General features: G+C 33.7%; 1 protein-coding gene across 5 annotated transcripts in view; it reads left to right on the top strand.

Annotated features, from left to right (window-relative positions):
• Positions 1-23,892, top strand: part of LOC117112846 (LIM domain and actin-binding protein 1-like) — an 88,024-nt gene that overhangs the window by 59,909 nt on the left and 4,223 nt on the right. For 3 of the 5 annotated variants that reach the window (XM_033256037.1, XM_033256040.1, XM_033256041.1), the window contains 5 exons: positions 1,524-1,654; positions 2,389-2,504; positions 4,145-4,186; positions 19,629-19,704; positions 21,774-23,280. In XM_033256037.1, coding sequence (XP_033111928.1) covers positions 1,524-1,654; positions 2,389-2,504; positions 4,145-4,186; positions 19,629-19,704; positions 21,774-23,280 — 1,872 coding nt within the window. The remainder of the gene's footprint in view (positions 1-1,523; positions 1,655-2,388; positions 2,505-4,144; positions 4,187-19,628; positions 19,705-21,773; positions 23,281-23,892) is intronic. The other 2 variants (XM_033256038.1, XM_033256039.1) reach the window with 2 other exon arrangements.

Below are 23,892 nucleotides of genomic sequence, written 5' to 3'. Positions count from 1 at the left end.
ACTTGCCCCATAAAAAAATGTACACTTCCTAGACCATGCAGTCTTCAAAATAAAAATTGTAACCTTTGGTAATTAACTACATTTTCCACATACATAGAATTTTTTGAAATTTTATTTTAAAAAACCTTAACCATAATTCACCACTATAGACACTTTTGACAAAAAGTAAAAATTACGACTTTGTTACCCAATGGGAAGTGTTCTAATATAGACAATGGGTCGTGTCTCATATTATTTGTTATATTTTTCTTTTCTGTTCTGGTTCTGTTTCTTAGCAGTTTCTTTACCCAGTCAGCAGCATGCTGACTGGGTTCTGTTTCCTAGCAGTTTCTTTACCCAGTCAGCAGCAGCTGACTGGGTTCTGTTTCTTAGCAGTTTCTTTCTTTCTTTCTTCCTTCCTTCCTTCCTTCCTTCCTTCCTTCCTTCCTTCCTTCCTTCCCCTTCCCCTTCCCCTTCCCTCCCTCCCCTTCCCCTTCCCTATGGAGGTTTTCTCTAGGGATCTAAACATTTCAGAGGTAGGGCATTTCTCCATATGTAAAGGGTTTTTCTCAGTGGGTTGAGGAAAGTTTTATCCGAGATCTCAGAATTTCCCAGAAATCGTGTGGAGTAAATTTCAGTTAAGACAGTAAAGCAGTTCGTTGTACAATCAAAAGATATTGCAAAATTCAGTTTGTTTAATTGCATTTAATATACCTGTGTAGGTTAATACATTGTTGATACATGAATGAGGCCCATGGATTTAAATTTGGATGTTGTTTCTATTCCATGGTCCACCAAAACGACAACGAAAAACTACAGGAAAATGTGTGTGTGTTTGTGGAACAAGCACGTATTCCTGACTTGATTCTGATTGGCCAGTTGTTAACTTTGGTTGACATTGCATAAAGGTCCATCACAAAAAATTATTATGCTTCAAATAAACATTGGAAAAAAAAATGTATTTAATTGTAATCACAGATTTCCAATTTCTTTTTTCTTGTAGTTTGGGCAATTTTGCTATGGCTAAAGGACAGTTGTTTTGTAAGCCACACTACAAACAGCTATTCAAACTGAAGGGCAATTATGATGATGGATTCACTCCAGGTGCAAACCGACCAGGTAATTTCTATAGAACCTAAACAACATGGACACGGATGAGCACGCTTTGTATAGTTAATCAGTTTTTGTATGAAGTTAAACCTAAAGCACTTCATTATTGCTGTCTCTTATACACATCTAAACCCTATCACTTTTTTTCTTCTCCTTTTTACTCAAAAAGAAACTTAGTTTATTAACCATCATTCCATCCTATAATTGGTGAGTTATTTGTTGTTGGATCCGGAATTCTCCCTTAAACCAGTGAGGAACGTTTATTCCATAAAATCTTTAAAGGTTGTATTTATTAGATATATTTTAAAAAAATGAATATACTTATTGTTATCTCGATCAGCGCCCCCCCCCCCCCTCCGGTCCCCCACTTTTGGACATTTGTGGTTTCTCCCCTGCATACCTTCTTATTAATAAAAGAATCACTTTTTTTGTAGAATCAAGATGCTAGCTCTTCGAATTGCAAAGTATGTAACAAAAAAGTCTATCCAATGGAAAGACTAGCAGCAGATGGTGCAGTGTATCACAAATCCTGTTTTAAATGTACAGAGTGCAAAGCAACCCTACGGTATGTACATCATGTTGACTGTTAGCTTTACATAGATGTTCAAAAAAATAGCAGGACATTTTAATACTGTGTTGTTCATATTTAAAAGGAGGAGAGCTGCAGAGAAAAAACAAAAACAAAGCAAAATGGTTCTACCAATTGCATCTAGACAGGGGTGGGGGGGGGGACATTTTCCCGGGTTGGGTATTTACCTTGGGTAGGAGGATTTTCCCTATGTTTCAGAAAGTTTTCATGGAGGTTTTCTCTAGGGATCTAAACATTTCAGAGGTAGGGCATTTCTCCATATGTAAAGGGTTTTTCTCAGTGGGTTGAGGAAAGTTTTATCCGAGATCTCAGAATTTCCCAGAAATCGTGTGGAGTAAATTTCAGTTAAGACAGTAAAGCAGTTCGTTGTACAATCAAAAGATATTGCAAAATTCAATTTGTTTAATTGCATTTAATATACCTGTGTAGGTTAATACATTGTTGATACATGAATGAGGCCCATGGATTTAAATTTGGATGTTGTTTCTATTCCATGGTCCACCAAAACGACAACGAAAAACTACAGGAAAATGTGTGTGTGTTTGTGGAACAAGCACGTATTCCTGACTTGATTCTGATTGGCCAGTTGTTAACTTTGGTTGACATTGCATAAAGGTCCATCACAAAAAATTATTATGCTTCAAATAAACATTGGAAAAAAAAATGTATTTAATTGTAATCACAGATTTCCAATTTCTTTTTTCTTGTAGTTTGGGCAATTTTGCTATGGCTAAAGGACAGTTGTTTTGTAAGCCACACTACAAACAGCTATTCAAACTGAAGGGCAATTATGATGATGGATTCACTCCAGGTGCAAACCGACCAGGTAATTTCTATAGAACCTAAACAACATGGACACGGATGAGCACGCTTTGTATAGTTAATCAGTTTTTGTATGAAGTTAAACCTAAAGCACTTCATTATTGTCGTTTTAGTATTATCACTACATATGCTTTGAAACACCAAGATGTAATAAAGCAATGCTTTAGTCTTCCTTTTCCTGCATATAAATGTCAATTTTAAACAACCTTCATTGCTTTGCAAACATGTTGATAGTGTGAATGGATATATTTGTTAGTCTAGTAGACATATTAGATTATTATTCTGTTTAAATACAGGATTACATGGATACGTTGTCCTCTTCACCATAAAAACAGTCACAGTTGAAAATATCATTGTCTGCCCATCTTGCAAGGCATTGATTGGCTAATCAGCTTCAGTGTTAAGCTCTGTCCAAACTATCAAATCTTATGACAAATTAATGTGATGTACCCATGTATGGTCATGATGATATCATATTACCAGTGGCGTATCTAGAAGTCTTAAAATAGAGGTGCTGATGGGGGGTGTTTGAAGGTGAAGTGGGTGGGTGGGGACTCGATGATCAGTTGAGGGGTGCTAACTCAAAATAAGGTGATTGTTGGTGATTTTTAACTACTTGCAAGTGATTTTTTTGGTGGGAGGAGATTTGGGGGGGGGCGCGAGTAATTTTTGGAGGGGTGTGCTCCCCGCGCACCCCTAGATACGCCACTGCATATTACACCAATATATGAGCATATCACAGTTTATTGACACATAGAATTTGATAGTTTTCTAAAAGCTGTACTTTCTTGGGGTATATTGCATGAAATGAAAAGTGTTGCGCCTCAAATGTTAAATTATATACTGTATTGCCTGTTACACACACTTGAATAAAAGGGTATGTTTTGTACACTGTAGATCAGTGTGTGCAAGTGTACTGACATCAAACAGAAAAATCAGACAATCAGCTAAAATATGTACAGTTTCATAATGTTAAGTATTTGTAAATCATTTATATGATTTTACTGATCATGAAATAGTTTTTATACATAATATTTTAGATATGATGTTTTGATAGCTGATATATATTTGATTTTTCCTGTTTAACTATAAGTCAGTCCAATAAATCTATATGTAGGATATTGTTGTCATAATTTCTTACTTGCATAATTTATTTCTTATCCCCTTGGCATGTGATCAAAGGTAGGGTGAATGTAAATTGTGTTTAGTGTACGTGTTTGCTATTATAAAAATGGGTTGATCATTTTTTTAATTTTTATATACCTCTATATCTAAAGGAGTTCTATATGAATATTAGAATAATATTTCTATTCTCTCTTGTTGAAAAACATTATGCATATTTCCAATTTTCTATAATTTGTTTCCCCCCACCCCCAATATTTCTTCTCTGTTACATATATTTGGACAATCCAAATCCTGATTCTGTTTGCAATTGTTGTGCATTTAGGATGGTTGAGTGTAAGGGGGTTGATATAACCATACACTCATGGCTTTAATGAATTAATTTTTATTATGAATCAATTTTTGATAATTCAGTCAATGTTGATACAGATGTTATTTCATCTCTACTATCTTGGTACATATTTTGTTGCCTTTTCTCTGAATTGCTTTCCATACTTCTTTTGTGTTTTATTTCGCAAGTAGAATTCAGTGTGGGTGAAGAAAACACAAGCCCTTCAACCAATGGTGAGAATTCAATTTGAATTACATACTGTACTGCATGTTGAGTTGGGTGTTATCGTTTTAAAAGATTTTTTGATTGTGTGCATGGATTCATTAAATCTATATTTCTGCCATTGAATCCTACTGTTTTTTTTATTAATATAATTTCCATGGGGGGAAACCTTATTTTGGAAAATTTAAATGAAATAATTGAATATTTTAAAATCTAACTTGGTTTTTAGTAATACAAAATCCCAATACTGATAATAATAATAATTATTATTATAATAATAGTTGTGTGATTTTATATTCTCCACAAATATGTCAATAATCACTCAATGAATTTAGAGAATTGAAGTTGAAAGGATGATGTGCATTATAAATCTATTTTATAGGGTTCGCTATAAACAAGAAAAGCTGATAATTTGATAGCATGTTTGAGGAATATAAAATTCTGGTTCCTTGCACTTTTAATTTCCTATATATTCAAATTTAAATAGAATGTAATATCTCCTCCTTACCCACCACACCATTCTGGATTCAAACTTGCATTACTTCATTGTTCCTTGCATTTTTTCAATCATTAGTCTGTACAAGCTCTGCTTTCCATTCTCTTTATCTGTTTTCCCACCAAGTTATTTTGTCTGATCACAGTGCATGTTGTTTTTACAATTTGCAGTGGATTGTTATTTGAAACCAAACACACCATTTTGTTATAAACATTTATTATTTATAAATGTCACAAATTAAGATTCTTTAAAACTTTATTTAAACAATTTTTAATAATTAGGGATAATTTAGGAACAGGTTTAATTAATAAATTATTTATAGTTTAGAACCATCCCAAATGCTTTGATTTTTGTGACCAAGTTTGTACAACTTGCACTACTACCATTTAGTGTATCAGAATTAATAATGGAGATGATACTACGTATATGCATCCTAATCAGTTTTGATGTACATTTCTAATTTCTTTCACCAAGTGCTTTCATTAATCAAACTAGACACTTACTAACTGCAGAAAAGATGCTACCCCACTCCTGTCCTAAGATGCCCTGCTCAGTCCTCAATTAACCTACCGTACTTACATCATAGGCTCTGGGTGGTAGCATTCTAAACTTTAATACAGAAAACAATAGCTCTGTCCTCACTAAAATTTTATGTGACACATTTTTGTGATATGCCCATATATGGAAATAGTGATGTCAAATTACACCCAAATAATGGGCATATCACATTTATTTGTCATACAAAATTTAATAGTGTGCATAGAGCATTACACAGCAAACAAACAAAATTCATATTTAGGGATTAGTTTAAAATATTAAAAGTATTAATCTGCAGTCATGGAAAGTGCATTTAAAATAGTTACAGGTATTTTAATAACATTGTAACAATAATAATAAAATTAATGATTAAAATATTATAACATTAATAAAAATAACATAAATATTAATAATGATAGTGATTTGTATAGTGCCAGTAATTGCCAAAACTGACGCTCTTGGCGCTTAACATCTAGAAAGATATCACCTGGTAATGTGTGCTTACGAATCTAGTTGCTTCTCTTGCCAACAAGTTTACTAGTGCATTATTTTGTGACATCTGCAGAAAAAAAAAATGTTTGGTGCTTATTTGGAATTGAAAGAGTATTTACTTATCATTAAGAATTTTTGGAATATCAAATTAACTAAGTTTACCTGACAAGTCATTGTGCGTGCTATATGCATGAAAACATCAATTTAATATTCATACTGTATTGAAATTATATGCAAGATAATTATTGGTCAAAAAGTATCGATAATATTGCTTGTTCACATTTGCCAAAATGTCTTTAATCTTATTCGTGTAATAACAAAAAATTACAAATTAGCACCATAATTGATTCAACCTTTTTCTATTAGTGTTTCGTGACAAAATCTAACATAGTTAAAGTTTCAAAAAAGTGTTTTGTAATTATTAATAGATTCCATATCATTACATTTTTCATATGGTACTAGGTTGTTTGGTTACATTTTGGCAAATTTTCAATATAACGATTTAATACTGCATTATGTTGGAATTGCTTCCAAATTTGGATGAAAGGGTTGATCTTTTCTACCAAAAAAAGAGACATTTTAGGATAGGAATGATTTATTTAATCAAGATAGTATACATAGAAATACAGGGACAGTGTTGTAGGGATAGTGTTGTGGGATTTTTTTTAGGATGAATGATACAATGAAGCTGTGGTTATAATAGATTTGATTTCTTATGTACTATGAAATAACTTTGTAATGAATAAATATGCTATGCCTAACATTATATGGACTGTTCTCATATTTACATTTGTCTTCTTTTCATTTTTTTAATGCATTCTTAAAATAGTTATATTTGAAAATTATAGGATCATACATTCATACATATTTTTCAAGAAATTAGTTGTTACAATTCATCTGGTTTTTTTTAAATATAAGTTGATAGAGTACTATAAAAAAATTTAACAAAATAACCATATTTTAGCATATTTTTAACATTCGTATAAATATCCACACAAAAATGGATTGGGTGCAAGAACTACAATGCATTGGTACTAATAGTGAACTTTTAAAATACAATTATATTTTCAAAATTCCTTTTAAACTGTTATTTATTATTTCTATAGTACAGTGGCAATGTGTTTAGGTAGTCGTATGTAAATTAGATAAGGTAATCAATGGTGGTCTACCCATTCACTCATTCACAAACTCTTCTTCTTATGCAACTGATATTCAATTTTCAATCTATGAGACAATTAGTTTTGATCTGGAAATTTCATAGTGATGTTTTGCCCTACCTGACATGTTATCGTACTCAGTACATTCCCAAATGGCATTGCAATACCTGCTGCTACTTAAAGAGCAGATTCAACATTAGCCGCTAAGCGCAAGCTTTTCTTTCTAGTGGTTATGACACCAGTCTATAAAGATATGGAATTTGCGTCAGGAAATAATCATAGGAATGATGTTTTGCCCTACCTGACGTGATATCGTACCGAATACTCAGTACGTCCCCAAATACTAGTGAAAATACTTGCGAATTTTTTTCGCTAGTATTTGGGGACGTACTGAGTATTCGGTACGATATCACGTCAGGTAGGGCAAAACATCACTCCTATGACACCAGTCTAGATATTTGGAAGTTCGATTCCAGCCCAAAACACATATTTATTTAGTTTTCAATACGATAACAAGTCCGATAGGGCAAAACATCACTCCTTCCTAATTGTTAGTTTTTTTTTTATTCTTTTTTTTTAAATAATATTTTGCTTAATGTGATTAAGCAAAATTGACCAATGAAAACATAAAATGACCTATCTGTGCTTTATGCTGACCTTGTTTCGCTAATGTCATCTAAAGAACTTATCCTGGCTGACTCAAACTGGTAAAACTGGAAACTGGTATGTTGTTTTTGGCACAGTCAAATGTAAGACAACCATCACTGGAAACTAAGAAGAGTTTTTGGGAAACCGCGCAATACATATATGAATGAGACTGAGAGCATGGACCTTGGGTATTGAGTACGGATCTAACCTGGAGTCCTGTGATCAAAGTCAGCCATACAACAATTAGGCTTCTTATGACAGACTGCACCATACTTTTCGCCACTTTAAAAACACAGCAATTTACAACACCTCTCTGCTGCCTACAGTATCTCTGGAATTCTCTTCAGTAGCAGAACAAGGTGTAACCTGTCATTTATAATTTAGCTTAAACTATAAATAGAAAAAAAAATGGAATATCCCCACCATTGTGCAAGCTTGTTTTTTTGGTTTGTTCAATGCCCACTGTAATAGCCTGCTAATAATAACGTAATCGTTTCTCATATCAGAACATGCTCATGCTAAAAATAAACCCGATTTTTTTGAGTTTGTGTTGTGGGATAGGATATCCATCTGACTGGCTGGCAGTGGGTGGAACATTTTTAATCACCTGAAATGTTCAAGGGGGTGTAAAGTAAAAATTTCCTATGAAAAAGTGACTCCTGTGAAAATGGCCACAGGAAAAAAATGGCCCCAAATGATAGCTACGGTATTGGAGCAATTTTTTTCCAGGGCCATTTTTTCGGGGGGCCTATTTTTCAGGGACCATTTTCCCAGGGCCATTTTTGCCGACATTCATGTCCCGCGGAACCCAGTCCTGAAAGTTTGCAAAATCCTACTTCAGCACTGTCAAACCTATTGATATTGAAATGCAAATTGTATTGTTTGAGAGGACAATAAATTGATGTGTATACAAATGAGCCTCTCTAGGAATGGCTGCATGGTACAGGTGTTTTGAATATTTGAAAACAGTTGGGAGTTCATGAGAGTTCATTTGTACATGATTTCCAATTTTTTCTCCATAGCTTAGCTTTCAGTGAGTCAGTGACACTATAGAATCAATAAATAAAATATTGTCTATCATTATATATCGGAATTTCCATCAGTACATGGACTTCATTAAATTCTGATGTTGACATTTGCTAAACAGGAAGTAAAAACTTTGAACCTAATAATTATAAGGAAGTTGAAGCATGAGTGATTCATGAATTACAATGTATCATTTCTATTGTGGTCTTTGTGCTATTATATTACATTTTCTACCTTGTCCTAAATGTCACCTTGATTGATTAATTTATTACCTGAACTGTAATCACAAATCATCCAACGTATAACTACTTAAAACTTCAATTGTTTTAACTTCAAAAAAGATATAGAATAGTTGTCTGTTGTAGTGTTAATTGTATAGGCGTAGTACTTCAATTGATGTCGATGGATTGCAATTGTATGGTGTTTGAGAGTGATCGATTATCATCTCAGGAAGAAACCTGTTAAGCATCTCCATCACAAGTAATTATTTTGTTTTATATGGTTGCTCTTTTGCACATTTTATGTAGCAATTAATAACATTGTTTTATCAGTATTTAGTCTGTTTGATCTAGATTTTAATAAATGGCAAGATAGCGGTTGCCATATTTACTACAGCCGAATGCTAGCATGTACTGTACACTATCACATATAGCTTCTTTGCATGACATGCTTTTATAAATATTTAGTTGAGTCTGTCACATTGCTTGAAATGATGCTTTTCTAATTCTTACATTTCACGCTTCTTCACCTTCTGCATGCTGCTTTACAGAATCTTAACCTTCTTAAAAAGCAATCTATATTAGTTATAATTATCAACTGAAATTCTGGTATCATTAATTCATTATATATTTCATTGCCAGTTGGTGTACACATCATAATCAAGATTTACAGTAGTAATAATATAGTATTGTATGTATGTTAATAGGTTTTAAAATATTGGGTTTTTTTTAAATATATTTAAAAAAAAATTTCAATATTTAAGATAATTTCCATCATTTCCTTGATAATTCATTTCTTTATTAACAAATTATACAGAAAAAATCATAGTATTGAATTATTATTTGTATATGATATATATTGTCACACAATGTTTTTTTCACAACTTTCATAAGCACATTTATGGGTGAAACTATATAGAGTTTCATATCTCGTCAACCATTGGTCTTAGAGACTTACTGTACTTTTATGTCCAGAACATGCATGTTTCTGTTTTCATAAACTTTTTCAGATCTCTTAAGCCAGCTCCTGAATGTGTGGGTAAAGCTTTGTGCATGTTTTTCAATTTTCTGCTTTCTACCATTAGAAAATATAGCCTTTAAAAAACGCTTGGTCATTGTGGAAACTTGCGAGTGCAAAAAAGAGGCATGTAACTAAAAAGTTCCACCCCAAGGTACTATACATGCCAAGTTCGACAAATTTCCAGGCGTGCGACTTTTGTTTTAAAAACCCTCCTCCTGGGAGGGGGGGGGGGGAGTGTCCAAGGCATGCCTATCTCTTTCCCCCCTCCTCCTGGAATTTTTTCCCTAGATACCTGGTGAGTACTACTCAACAGGTACTTTAGGGTTGTATTTTACAACTGAAAATCTGTTAGAAATTTTTTCTTGAGAATGCATATTCCTGCTGTCCACAATCGAACCTATCCCACTGACATGAGCCGCGTGCGTGGTGGCTGGCAGTGTGTTCTTTGATGCAGATAATTTGATCTAATATGATCAAAAAACTATTAAGAGAAATATTTAAATTTTTACTGAAGAATACATGCGATACCAATAAAAAAAATGTAAAATTATATTATACTATAATAATGAAAGAGACATCAGAAAAAACATATTATTTCTATTCATTTTTGGTTCGAGCTGTACTCTTTGTTAAAGATCCATGTTGCCAATTTGTCCGTTCTAAACATTTCTGAAGACAAATGTGCTGGTTCATTGGCTGTTGCCAACATGATTGTAAGATTCTCTGAGAAATTTGTATCTGACATGATTGCTATGCCAGAAAACTGTAACCCATGCAATGTGCCGGCCCGCGATATTGTAGGTAGGTCCATTTGATTGGATGAGAAAGTTACTTAAAATAGAAAGCAAACCAAACTTAACCCTGGTGTAGTAGTGCACCATTTATTTGCGTTCGAATGTATGATAACAAAACCAATCCCACTTTAAGTACAGTAGATGATGAATATTTAGCAAGAAAGCTACATTAAATTATACACGTATTTTTTTTTATTATACTAGAGGCAATATTGCATTTTTGTGTGAGATTTTGGTCCTTTGTTATTTTACTTTTAACTTCTTGTTAAATTATTACTTTTTTTTAAAATCTTGTACAGGAGGTCTATTCTGTGTCAAATTGCCTAATATTTTAGAAAAGTCCACAGGTGACCCTCTTAGATTTTGCTCAAAATAAACCAATTTGTTCCTTTTTCATAGATAATGAACACACAAAAATATTTACACCAAATATCCAAGTCGTTTCAAATTACGGCCTCAGAAATATGTCGCGCCTCCTTTTTGCTTCAACATTTAGCTCTGACTTTTTTCCATTTTGGAAAGGCTATTTTTTTTAATGTAGGACAAGGCCAACCCCTGTCCGAAGCCACCCAACAATGGACAATACCTTTGTAAGCTGGGGGTACATATGGGTTGTTTGTATTAACCTTACTCTACAATAGGTTTAGGCTCCTAGGTGTTAGTATCGGAACTAAGTCTAAAGCCACTCAACAATGGACAATACCTATTGTAGAATGTAGGTAAGAATGGCCCCGGAAAAAATGGCCCCGGAAAAAATGGCCCCGGAAATAATGGCCCCGGAAAAAATGGCCCCGGTAAAAATGGCCCCATATGACAGGTAGGTAAAAATGGCCCCAATAATCAAATTCTGAATTAAAACTGATTTTCTTGAGTCATTATATGCATTTTTTTATCTTAACTATATTTAGTTTTTAAAAGGAATCTCCCCAATAACCAAATTCTGTAACACAACTAAAATAAATTAGTTTTTAGCTCCTATGAGTAGCTCTGGGAGTAGGTCTAAGTATTTTTTAAAATTATTAATATTATTAGATATTATTACTATATTGGTGGCAAATTATTAATATTATTATTATTATTAATGGCTCTGATGGGAGGCTCTAAAACATTGATTCGGCACCAGTTTTGAACGACGAACTTGCAGGGAATGTTATAAACCATTTTCGCGAAATTTGAAATGATAACCACAAACTTCGCTTTTGTTAAATATCAAATGAATTAACTTTACATGTTATAAACAATGCAAATAAACAGTAGTTAAAGCATGTGGATCAATTGTGTGTTACATAAATTGATTATTGGGGAAATTCCTTTTAAAAACTAAATTAGTTAAGATAAAAAAATGCATATAATGACTCAAGAAAATCAGTTTTAATTCAGAATTTGATTATTGGGGCCATTTTTACCTACCTGTCATATGGGGCCATTTTTACCAGGGCCATTTTTTCCGGGGCCATTATTTCCGGGGCCATTTTTTCCGGGGCCATTTTTTCCGGGGCCATTCTTACCGTACACCCCTATTGTAAGGTGGTGTGCACAATGGGTTGTTTCTCTTGATGTTGCTCTACAATAGATTTAGGCTGCTAGGAAATTTTTTGTATCAGACCTATTTTACTCTTTTGTGTATACTAGGAGTAACCCCTGGATTAGGCATAAACATTCAGTACTTCAAAGTACCAATATCTGTATTACTAAATGGCTTATTCCTTTGATAATGGTATTTTATTTATTCCGGTATTTGGTTAGCAATCAGCAGCGATTGGCTAAATTTGATTGCTTTACATTATAAAAAACATATATCTGGACAGATTTTAATATAAGAATTAACAATTTCAGTTTTTGTAGGCCTACATTTTTATTATTTTGATGTGGAAAATGCTTGTCCTTGTCAAGCCTCCACAAGCAGGCTACCCTGAAGTAGCTGCAGTAGGCCTGCCTATGGTAGCTAGCCTAAAAATCAGGAGGGTAAGAGATTGCTAAAAAATCTGGAGAAACCCACCAAAATCAGGAGCTCTAGCTATAATATAGGCTAAAAGGACATAATGGTAGGTTTCTACATCATATTAAAAAAACGACCTAATTTTAAAAAATTGAAACTCTCGAAAATAAAGGGCTGTGATAATAAAGGGATTTCCAGTATTCTATTTTAGGACTGAGCTTTGTGTGACATTTTAATGAACTACTGTATTTTCAAATTTTGTCTAAAATGTGATTACAATTTCAAAAAAATCATTAAAAAAATAAGTACACTCCGAGAGTGCATACACCATAATTCTCCCCTGTATAAAATTCCCATATGCATCTATTCTCATTGAAAACTAATGTTCCACTTTAAGGGTCCCCACATCCACATCTTCCAGATTGTCTCTAAAATGTCTTTGGGCAACGATGAACCCTTCCAGAACAGTTGATTCAGATCCACAGATCAGTTTTTGAGTATGTCTTGGACGTTCCCTTTAAATGGTGTACACCTGTAGACAGGCGGCTGCTAACAAATTCACACATAAACACACAAAGAAAGTGGGATTACTTAATATGAAGTAAAACATACATGAAAAACAAGAATGAACTCATAAGAAGTAAAAAACATTATAAAGTAAAAAACAATATGAAGTAAAAAACAATATGAAGTAAACAAAAAACATAGGAACTATCTCGATGTCAGTATGACTATAGCTGCAAGGGTGATATGAAGACTGAAGATATGATTGCAAGCTACTTTATATATGAGTTTTTAATTTATTTGCCTTAATAATAATAGTAATATTTATTCGGCAGAATATAAGTACAATCTTGCCAGGAGCAAGGAATAGGCATGATCCCAAACAGTAAACTGCCCTTGCTCCATCATCAAAACATACAAAGTGATACATATCATAGTAATTTTTGATTAAGAGCAAGAATTTCTTCATACATTTCACAGTAATTTTATGTAACCTAGCTGCAGCTGGTTTGAAACACATTAGAAAATATAATAATAATAATATTAAAATATGTAGAATGATTATAATATGCACATCTTTTGATATGCTCTGTTCATTCACAAAGTTTGAAAAGTATGGTAAGAAAAACCCTGTGCAAAAATATAGGAAAAATTATATGGAAGAATAAAAAAAAAATCATAACAAAAACAGTGGCTTTTCCTGCTACTGCTAGGAAAAGCCAATGAGTTTAATATTTAAAGGAAAATCTCCTAAACTCAAACATTGTTTTTATGTAATGTACACATAGTTTGGACCGTAGTCCACAACTAGTGTGTTACTCTTCCAATAGCCATCTTCCTCTGAAAACATGGCTATTCGCAAACTTTGTTCAACTTCTGGTAGAAACCCTTGGTTGACCACTGTTACTTAGTTTTATATATGAGTACCACAGTCGTGTCGTCACAATGCCAGGTAGCGCCCTCTGTTGCCAACCAGATGTTGCTTACCTTCATTACGCTTGAATGCCTGCATAGGCTTTCTGGAATAGGCACCTTAAAATCTAATATTTTTCTCATCAAAATGTACTGAAAACACAAAAGCTCGCATTATATTAGTTATCAAACACACATTTAATCATCATTTAAAATCTGCAAAGAAAAACTGAGATACAACATCTTAATAATTATGTTAGAATTTGGGATCAGTGATTTGACATTTGAGAAAATGGCGTCCGATTGAACGCATTTTGCAACCATAGCAACGGAGTAGTGTCACGTGGTATCGTGACGTAACACTGTAGTACTCTATGGTGGGCTACAATTAGTATTTTTAAGCAAAACAAAAATAGTCATAGAACATAAGAAACAACTCAGAAATATAACTTTATAAAGGCCTACAAGTAAGATTTTTTTAATATTATAAATCAAAACAAATCACATATGATAGGCGTACTCAGTTTTGCTTAGGCATTGTAGCATTATATTTGAAGAACATTGTTATCATCATCAACATTTATTGCTAGCAGGTCCTCCGGCAACTAGTTTCTCAAGAGATTTCGTTTTTGTGCTCTTCTCTTTAATGTTTCATAGTTACCCTTTTTCAAGTCATTGAAGAAGCAATATGCTTTCTCCCTCTTTTTGCACCTTACCAAAGCACCGTCAGTCAATTACTATTATCAGTAGGTGATTGTTCACGCAATAATAATAATAATAATGGTCGACTTATAGAGCGCATATCATAGAGACCTCTATGCAGTTAACATAAATATTACAAATAGAATGATCCATGTTTTCTGTCCCTTTTATCATTTTAATTATCTGTCTATCTTCATTCACCATCCTGGAGCACATCTTCATTTGATCTTCTATCTGTGTTTTTTACCTTCATCAATTTTCTCCATGACACTTCTTAGTGTCTATGTTTCGCTTGCATACAACGCAGTACTCTATACTATTGCTTTAAAGATTTGTTTTCTAACCTTCAGATTGGTATTACTAATAATAGTATATCCTATTTTCTCTGAATTTGGCTATTCAAATTCTTATTTTTAAGTCTTTCTCAGACCTTCTGTCTGTTATTATACTTACAGTAATAATAACAGAATTAATTTCCTTGTTCAATCTCTGTGTGTGTTGTTCACAATAAGTTTCATCTTTCTTCCAGGATGTTTTGAAATTCTCATAACTTTACTTTGTTTATATTTATTTTCATGCAATATGTTCTTCCACTATTATTCTTTGTAATCCTGTATTGGTGTTAGACAACATAGCTTGATCATCAGCATAACTTACTGCTGCAATGTTTTCCCTTCCAATTTTTACACCATTAGAAACAAGTAATAGCATACACCGATATATAAATCAAGGTAGCCGTTAACACTGTTAAATTTTGTACATGAAAAATACATCGTGTAGCATAGCTCGCAACGAATGTAGTTCTATAAATAAATGAATAAAGAAATTGTGTAATAAAATGCCTCTGGCGGGACTCGAACCTGCGACCTCTCGCTGTCAAGGCGAGCGTTATAACCATTAGACCACGGAGGCTTCATGGTTAAACAGATTCAAATACCACCAATACACTCCATTACACAATAAGTACGGCTAGAAACAAGTAGTAGCATACACTGAAATATAAATCAAGGTAGCCGTTAACACTGTTAAATTATATATATAAATCATCAAAGAAAGGTAAATACAGTGTTCGAATAAAGGACATAATAATACATCGTATAGCATAGCTCGCAACGAATGTAGTCCTATAAATAAATGAACAAAGAAATTGTGTAATAAAATGCCTCTGGAGGGACTCGAACTGCGACCTCTCGCTGTCAAGGCGAGCGTCATAACCATTAGACCTACCTAGGCTTCATGTTTAAACAGATTCAAATACCGCCAGATACACTCCATTACACAATTTCTTTATTCATTTATTTATAGGAATACATTCGTTGCGAGCTATGCTACACAATGTATTATTATGTCCTTTATTCGAACACTGTATTTACCTTTCTTTGATGATTTATGTATAATTCAACAGTGTTAACAGCTACCTGGATTTATATTTCAGTGTATGCTATTATTTGTTTCTATCCGTACTTATTGTGTAATGGAGTTATCTGGTGGTATTTGAATCTGTTTATCCATCATCATTATCATATATAATTATTCTATATATTTCTTCCATCTTGTTTTAATTTTTGTACTTTCTGTTAACAGATTTCCATCTTTATCAGTATAGATTTGGTCTTTTTTCCACTGCATTTCTTCCCACTTAGCTTTTTCACCATTGCATACATTTCTTTCTTAGAACCAGTCAAATGAACAAAATGTTCTCAGCTATCCTGTGAATGGAAAATGAGTAATTGAAAAAAGATTTATGATTGAATTATCATGTATATTGAATCATAATTTTTGTTTTATCAAAACAACAGCATTGAACAGCTTACATAGTACAGTAACATCTCCCATTTGCGGCGATGACATCAATATGAACGATCTTTGTAAACTAGAAAAACACTTTGTATTAAAAGTCTTCTGAAATAATATAAAATATTACATCAGCTAAGAATTAAAAGAAAACATTTAAACCAATAAATTGATATAAAACATGAATATTGAATACTAAATTGCTTTATTTGTTCATCATAAAATAACAGAATTTCTTCTTAAAGACTGGCAAATAGTAAATGGTAATAATTAAAAATGATATGTAAAGTTTAATCAATTGCATTTGCACACATCCAGAACATATATAATATAAAACAGAATATACATAATAAAACACTACACAGACAGTTAAAACCCTTGTATAAAATCTTGTATATAAAAAAAATTTTTATTTAATTAAAAACAGTATTAAAAAAGATAAAAAAAAAAACTCCTTAAAACTGTTTGTTTTAAAGCAAGAATATCAATCGTTTTCAGCTGAGATATTCAATTTTGAGCTGTGCATGCACGCAGCTTAAGTACAGTGATCACTCGTTTTTCTATTATTAATGATCATGTTTTCATTCTGAAATCAACTAAAACTAATAAGTCTAAGTCATGACAAAAACTTGCTCCCAAGGCAACGCTGTAGACCTACCTAGGCCTAGCCCTCTGTAAATATATGGAGCATAGGCCTAAGGACATTTAAGGCAGACATTAAACCAAAATTGAACCAACCCAATAAATCGCACAGTCTATTTTAAAAGCAGTCCACTTTTTCCTATGCTTAGAAAGGATTTCATTTGTCAGTTGTTTTTTTAAATAGTTTTAAAACCACAAAAAAAATCCCACCAAAAGTTTGATTTTTAAAAAATGAATGAGTTTAGTGGATAGAGGGGATAACACCCATAAAATTTTATTCTCTGGGTAGTAGACACTTTGAGCTCAGTTTGTCAATCTGGAAGCGTAAACATTGACCGTGAAGTTTTGATTGACTTTGCATTTTACTGGAGTAACTAATACAGAAACAGAAATGTAAGTTCTATGTACGTAGGCCTAGATGTTTGATTTCACTAAATTTGACAAATGTAGGCCTGGGTAGAGCTACTGATTTTAATGTGTTACTACAAGTTGTATTATTACGGCAGATGAAAATTTGTTTTTGACATTTCATTTTGGGTCTGTTCTTTCTGTCGAGTTTCAGTTTACATTACTTTACTTATACTGGTATCTGTCAGGTCAGTTGTACAGTACGTCCACCAGAGCCTAGTAGGCTAGGGCCTTCTGATTATGAGGGGTGGTGCCAGGATTTGCCCGATGGTGGGTCCGATGTGCCTCCGACAAGAGCAAAGTGCTGGTGGTTGGGCGTTGCCTAAAATCTTTTTTCCTGGTGACGAAGCTCCAAAAATGTTGGATGAGTTGAAGACAGTAGTTAAAAAAAGAACATGCCAAGCAGTAGAAACCTGCTCCCACTTGGAACCTATTTTTTATTTTCTAAACACCTTACAAGTTATACATAAAAATAGCCTTAAACGACATTGCCCGCAATGATTATGAAAATCCCGAACAACTTTTACTGGCCAGTATTACAGCATTCACTATACTCAACGTGGGATACATTGAGTTAAAAATGTGAGAGAAGTAGCGTTTTTTTGTGAATTTCAAAAACAACCTCTGTTGACCTCAAATGATCTTAAAACTGCACTTTCCTCAAAATTTTCAACTACATCACGCTAAAAACAAAGGAATGAGAGCATTTTACAGCTGTTGACGCCCTTTTTCCCCCACATAATCACAATAACTCACTGGCCATACTGGCCCATGAGTTAAAAATATTAGGAATTATATTTTTTCTATTTTTATTCAAAGTCATTTTTGTATCATCTATTTGGATGTTGCCAAGTGCGAGTGCAGGGTGGTGTACCACCAGCGTTTCAGCTAGGCCAATGTAAACACTGAAAGTGTCTATGGGTACATCAACACTGAACCCTACTTTTATGCCAGAATTCTTGCTATAACGCACGATTAAATAATAATGTTTTGCACTTTTTGGTTGAAAGATGCGTAAGCTGATGGTCTGTGTGCAGTAGGTGCATGTCCAAATTAAAGAACACACTACACTTTTCGGAAAAAGTAGGGGACTGCCTCCCTGTGTAGGGGACTGCCTCCCTGTGTTGGGACCAATTAACCACCAGTAGGATGCCAATGGAAACACTTAAGTCGGGCACTCACTGCGCCGTACAACTGTCGTACAACCGTCGTATGATGAACCCAACTCCTCTCACTGTGATTGAAAGACAGTGCAACGCCGTCTGCTGATTGTTGGTGGCAGTCTTAGCCTTTTGTCATTAAAACAATTTGTTGTGCGTGAAAAACCTGTAAAGTGAAAATGTTATTATTGCTGATAGAAACTTGGCTATTATCATAATCGTCATCATCTGTATATTCAGAAAGGATTTCATATATTGAATCAAATAAGGCACTTTTATTCCTTATGCAGAGAAAGCAGTAGGTTTCTATAGAAGTCGAAGCAACTGATGTTGACCTTCGCAATGCCAGGGTTCAGTGGGTGTTCAGTTCAATACTTAACAGCTTACAAGAATCTAGCAAATTACAATATTAAGCTCTCTGCATATGTGATATTCATTCATTCATTGGAAATTATTATTTATGCGCATCAAGAGGTAGTTAATTATACAACATCTTGTGAAATAGAATTCACTTTTTAACCTCAAACCATGTTGTATTTGTATAATGTATACTGGAAAGAACTGTTAATTGCAGGCATTCGTGTAGAAAGAGTGTGTGTGTGTTTGTGTGTAGTGTGGGTGTGTATATTTTTGTGTTAGTGAATTTCTTGGTTAAGATGCCATGCCTTCATCACATTACATAGTCATTGGTTCAATATAACTGCAAATTCCATGTTTTATTCTCATGACAAAACACATTTTGGACTGATTTAATTCTTTGGATGTAGACCTAAATTCAATTCTCTTCACTTTCAAAACGTTCATATGGTATATATCATGGATTAACCTGTGTAAAGGTATATTCACTTACAATTTTTAATATATGGACTTGTATTTATGCATGCTATATTTCTTTTCACCTTAATTTTCTCATATTATCTTCTTGTACTGTATTCCGTTTTTAGCATGGTTATGTTTCTGTTTTATTTACTTCCTCATATGCCTTCCAATTAAAATTTGTTAGGTGTATCCCAAAATGCAATCAAAACATCTGAGCAAGATGCAGAAGAAGTGTTTGATTTGAAGAATAGAAGGTCTAGGTAAGTCTTACTAATTACAATCACATGTTATCAATAATGGAAAGCCAGATCTGCCAAAATACATTAGCCAATCCATGCAACGAATGCCTTTCAATATAAAACGATTTCCATTCATTCAAAAACCAAATAATCTTATCAAACATCAAATCAAAACATTTATGCATAATTAAAACGTACGTTTCAAAAGTCCAATTCAAAAGAAGCGGTCGGACGTAAAATAAAATGATCAACTGTAAAGTTTGATTGAAAGTGAAGTTTAAATGATTCACACTGAAGTGAATAGAACCAGTGGTGTATCCAAGGGGGGGCGTGGGGGTGCACTCCCCCCACAAAAAGCTTGCGCCCCCCCATTCGAAAACTTCGAAGCAAAAAAATAGGTTTATGCTTATGCTGTCACGGTTAATGTGTATTCGGGAATCTAAGAAGCAATATTTTTCGGTGGGCGTGGCCACCGAAAATAAATTCCATGACCCCTCATATTTTGGTCGCGTCCCCCCACCTGCCCCCCCATTTTAATACTGCTAGATACGCCACTGAATAGAACAACCGTGATGTTGAACATAGAGTGAAATAATCCACTGTAGAGTTAAATAAACAACAGCAAAGTAAAATGATCCAGTGTAAAGTCTAACGAATCAAGGTAGATTCAGACCATTTATTATACTGTGTAGTCGTTTGGCAAGTTGTGAAGTCATCAGTTCTAATCCCAAACAAAAAGATGATGTCATTACTACTACTACCAGATTTTGTGGCAGTGTAAATCAAAAATAACTTGACCTAACTTACAATAAAACCAGAATTTTGCCATGATTGTATCTTATACTGCATTAAAAGTGGTTGCTCTATTTTTAGTCTAGGAGCTAGCAACATAAGATTCAGGGGTGGTGCCAAGATTTGCCTGATGGAGGGTCTGATGTCCTGACATGGGGGGGCTAATTTCACTGACGAGAGCCTAGTGGGCGTGGTCAAGCTTTGCTCAAGGTATTCCCTGGAAACTGACAATTTAGGGGTTTTAAAGGCCTATTTATTTGATTAGATCTACCACCATGCAAAAAATACGTATATACTGTATACATATGTTTCTTTCCCCAACACATCCTACCACTAAGGTTTTTGATTGGGTGGCATGACTTTTGATTAGATTGGTTAAACTGTATGCTTGAATTATGCATAAATGTTTTGTATTTTGATTGAGTGGTTTGGGTTTTGATTAGTTGATTTGATTTCATGATTTGCTTTTTTATTATGTGATTTGTATTTGTACTACTTGAATGTATGTTTTAATTATACATTTGGATTATGCATTCAGATTTTGGGTAAATGATTTGGCTGCATATTTAATAAATTCATTTTTGAATTAATGTTTTGATGTTTAGTAAGATGATTTGGTTTTTGAATGATTAATTTGTTTAACTTATGTTCGACCTTAAATTGAATAATTTGGGTTTTCGTTGTATAGGTTGGCTAATATATTTTTGGTTATGTATATCTTGCCTCATACCACAAACTTAACACAAAGTAGTTTGTGTTCCTGTTGTTATGTGCCTTGAAGTTGTCAGCAGTATGTGCTATATAAATATTTATTGTTATTTTTATTAAACCAGCAAAATGTATTTAGCTGGGCTGTTGTTTTTATGTGCTTTATTGTTTTAAGTAAACAATACAAAAGTCCTTGACAAAAAAACTTCCCAAAATAACACAAATTAATTTGTGAGCAGAATGTGTTGAAAAAAATAAAGCCCTTTTTGTGTTTTTGAATGAAACACCAGAATCAACATGTCTTTGCCCCATTCTCTACTGGGGCATTACATGGCCTTAATGGCAGTGCCTGAAGACATAGCACTATGATTTAGCAACTTGTGTGTGAACATAAGGCTTTTAACTCACTAATGCCAAAGCTATGCGCTAGAGATTGGGTTGATACATGAGTGGATTAATTTGTGCAATTGAATCATACTATATAATATTCACACTAGAGTTGCTATTTGAAAATATAGGAATGGCAAGTATTAGGCTATAGGCCTATGGCAAAAGATTAATTTTTAGATATTGTTTTCTTTAAATTATAGATTTGATGGCACAGAGCAGACTAGTACAACTGTTATACAAAAAGCAGGGCCACCTGTGGATTTCCCAGTAGCAGGATCAGACGGTCAAATTGCAGAAAGTGAACCAATCCAGAGAACAGATGTTGTGCGAGAAGGAGATGCTGCAGAGAAAACATCTGTTGGAAGTATGAGATCCTTGAAAGATCGTTTCGAACAGGGAAAGGTTTCAAATGTTGAAGTACGAAAATCATTTGATCCAGAAAATGATAAAGTTGTAGTTGAGAGTGATGGTACCAGCCATGTCTCAGAAAATCAACCAGTAGTCCTTGAAGGAGTTGTGACATCATCACAAGAATTAGCTGAGGCATGTACTATGGAAGGTGGCATGAGGGCTGTCAAGGACCGATTTGAGTCTGGAAAAGTAAGTGAAACCACAGAAAAAAAGACCCCAGAGCCAATAGATCTTACATCAGAGATTTCAAATACATCTATTAGAAACTCAATCCTTGCAGAAAATGAGCCAATAATACGAGATGGTGTGGTTCGATCAGGTGATGATATGGATGAAGTAAAAGTGATAACTGGTGGAATAGGTTCCCTGAAAAATCGTTTCGAAAAAGGAAGTGTTTCAAATGTTGAAGCTGTTAGGAAGCAAGAACCTGAAAGAGTCATCCGTTCATTGGAGAATTACACAGAAAATGAGAGTAGTGTTGGCCATGTTGCTGAAAGCACACCAATTGAGCGTAACGATATCACGCGTGAATCAACAGAAGTTGATGATGGAATATCACAAGGTGGTGCAAAGTCTTTGCGGGACATCTTTGAAAAAGGTAATGTAAGCAATCTTGCTGAGAAAACAAAAGATAAGATTGAATTAAAAAGTGAAATCGAGGGTGCAGGACAAGTTGCTGAAAGTCAACCTATTGTCAGAAGTGATGTTGTAAAGGCAGATATGGAGATGTCTTCAAATGAGTTGAATGTTGGAGTGTCAAAATCACTCAAAAACAAATTTGAAAAGGGAGAGGTACATAATGTTGAAGAGACACCAAAATCTGAACTTGAACGTCCCCCACGATCATTGGACGAGTTTGCGTCAGGGGACAGCCAAGTAAGCGAAAATATACCAGCACCACCAATTGAAGGCATCATCAGATCTTCAATGGCAGATGATTCAGTTGATAGTATTGAAGGAGGAACACGTAACCTTAAGGAAAAGTTTGAAAAAGGAGAGGTTAATGTTGACAAGGATAATAAACACTTGGATGGGGAATCAAAATCTATTGACCTGTACAAATCTGAAGATGGTCAGGTTGCTGAAAATGAGCCACTTGTTAGAGAAGGTGTTGACAGTGGGTCGTCAGATCTCATTGAGCCTATGTCACCTGCTGCTGGGGCTGTCAATCTGAAAAACAAGTGGGAAAAAGGTGAAGTTCATAATGCAGAGGTGGCTAAACCTAAATTAGACATGAGCCCAAGAAGATTGACAGAAGTAAACGGAAACGAGGAAATAAATGGTGGCGAGGTAATGGTAAATAATTTTTTTAACCCATTGGATATGTATTGAATGTGTAAAATTTGATTTTAAAAGTAATTATTATTCCATTGGTTAAATACATTTAATTTATTTATTTTAAATTATTGAAATCAAAGAATATATATTTCGGTAAACACATCATTTCTATAATAATATATTATTATTATTATTATTATTATTTTTATTATTATTATTATTTATGAATTTTTCTTTTACATTTATGGATATTTTCACAATAACATAACATTGAACCTTTCGAGAAAAAACAAGCATGCAGTTAAGATGTATATAGGCAGTTATGAAGCTGATTTCATCTGCCTATACAGATTATATTGTAACAACACTATAGATTTATACACTTTTGTTGAATGTGTTTTATCCCTCTTTAGCTGATCTCTTATAATAATAATAATAATAATATAATAATAATAATAATAATAAATAATAATAATAATAATTCTGGATTTATATAGCGCCTCCCGTTGACACAACCTCGAAGCGCTTGAACATTATTACCCCCGGATCACTGGATCAAGCACATAGGGGAATTCCATAATGTTGCAGCTGTATTCAGCGCAGACTGTGTTTGAACCTACCAGGTACCCA

The sequence above is a fragment of the Anneissia japonica genome, unplaced genomic scaffold, assembly GCF_011630105.1.
Source record: "Anneissia japonica isolate Jap-2015-1 unplaced genomic scaffold, ASM1163010v1 scaffold172582_len1462937_cov174, whole genome shotgun sequence".
NCBI lineage: Eukaryota > Metazoa > Echinodermata > Crinoidea > Comatulida > Comatulidae > Anneissia > Anneissia japonica.
This window is presented reverse-complemented; position numbering and strand designations above follow the sequence as displayed.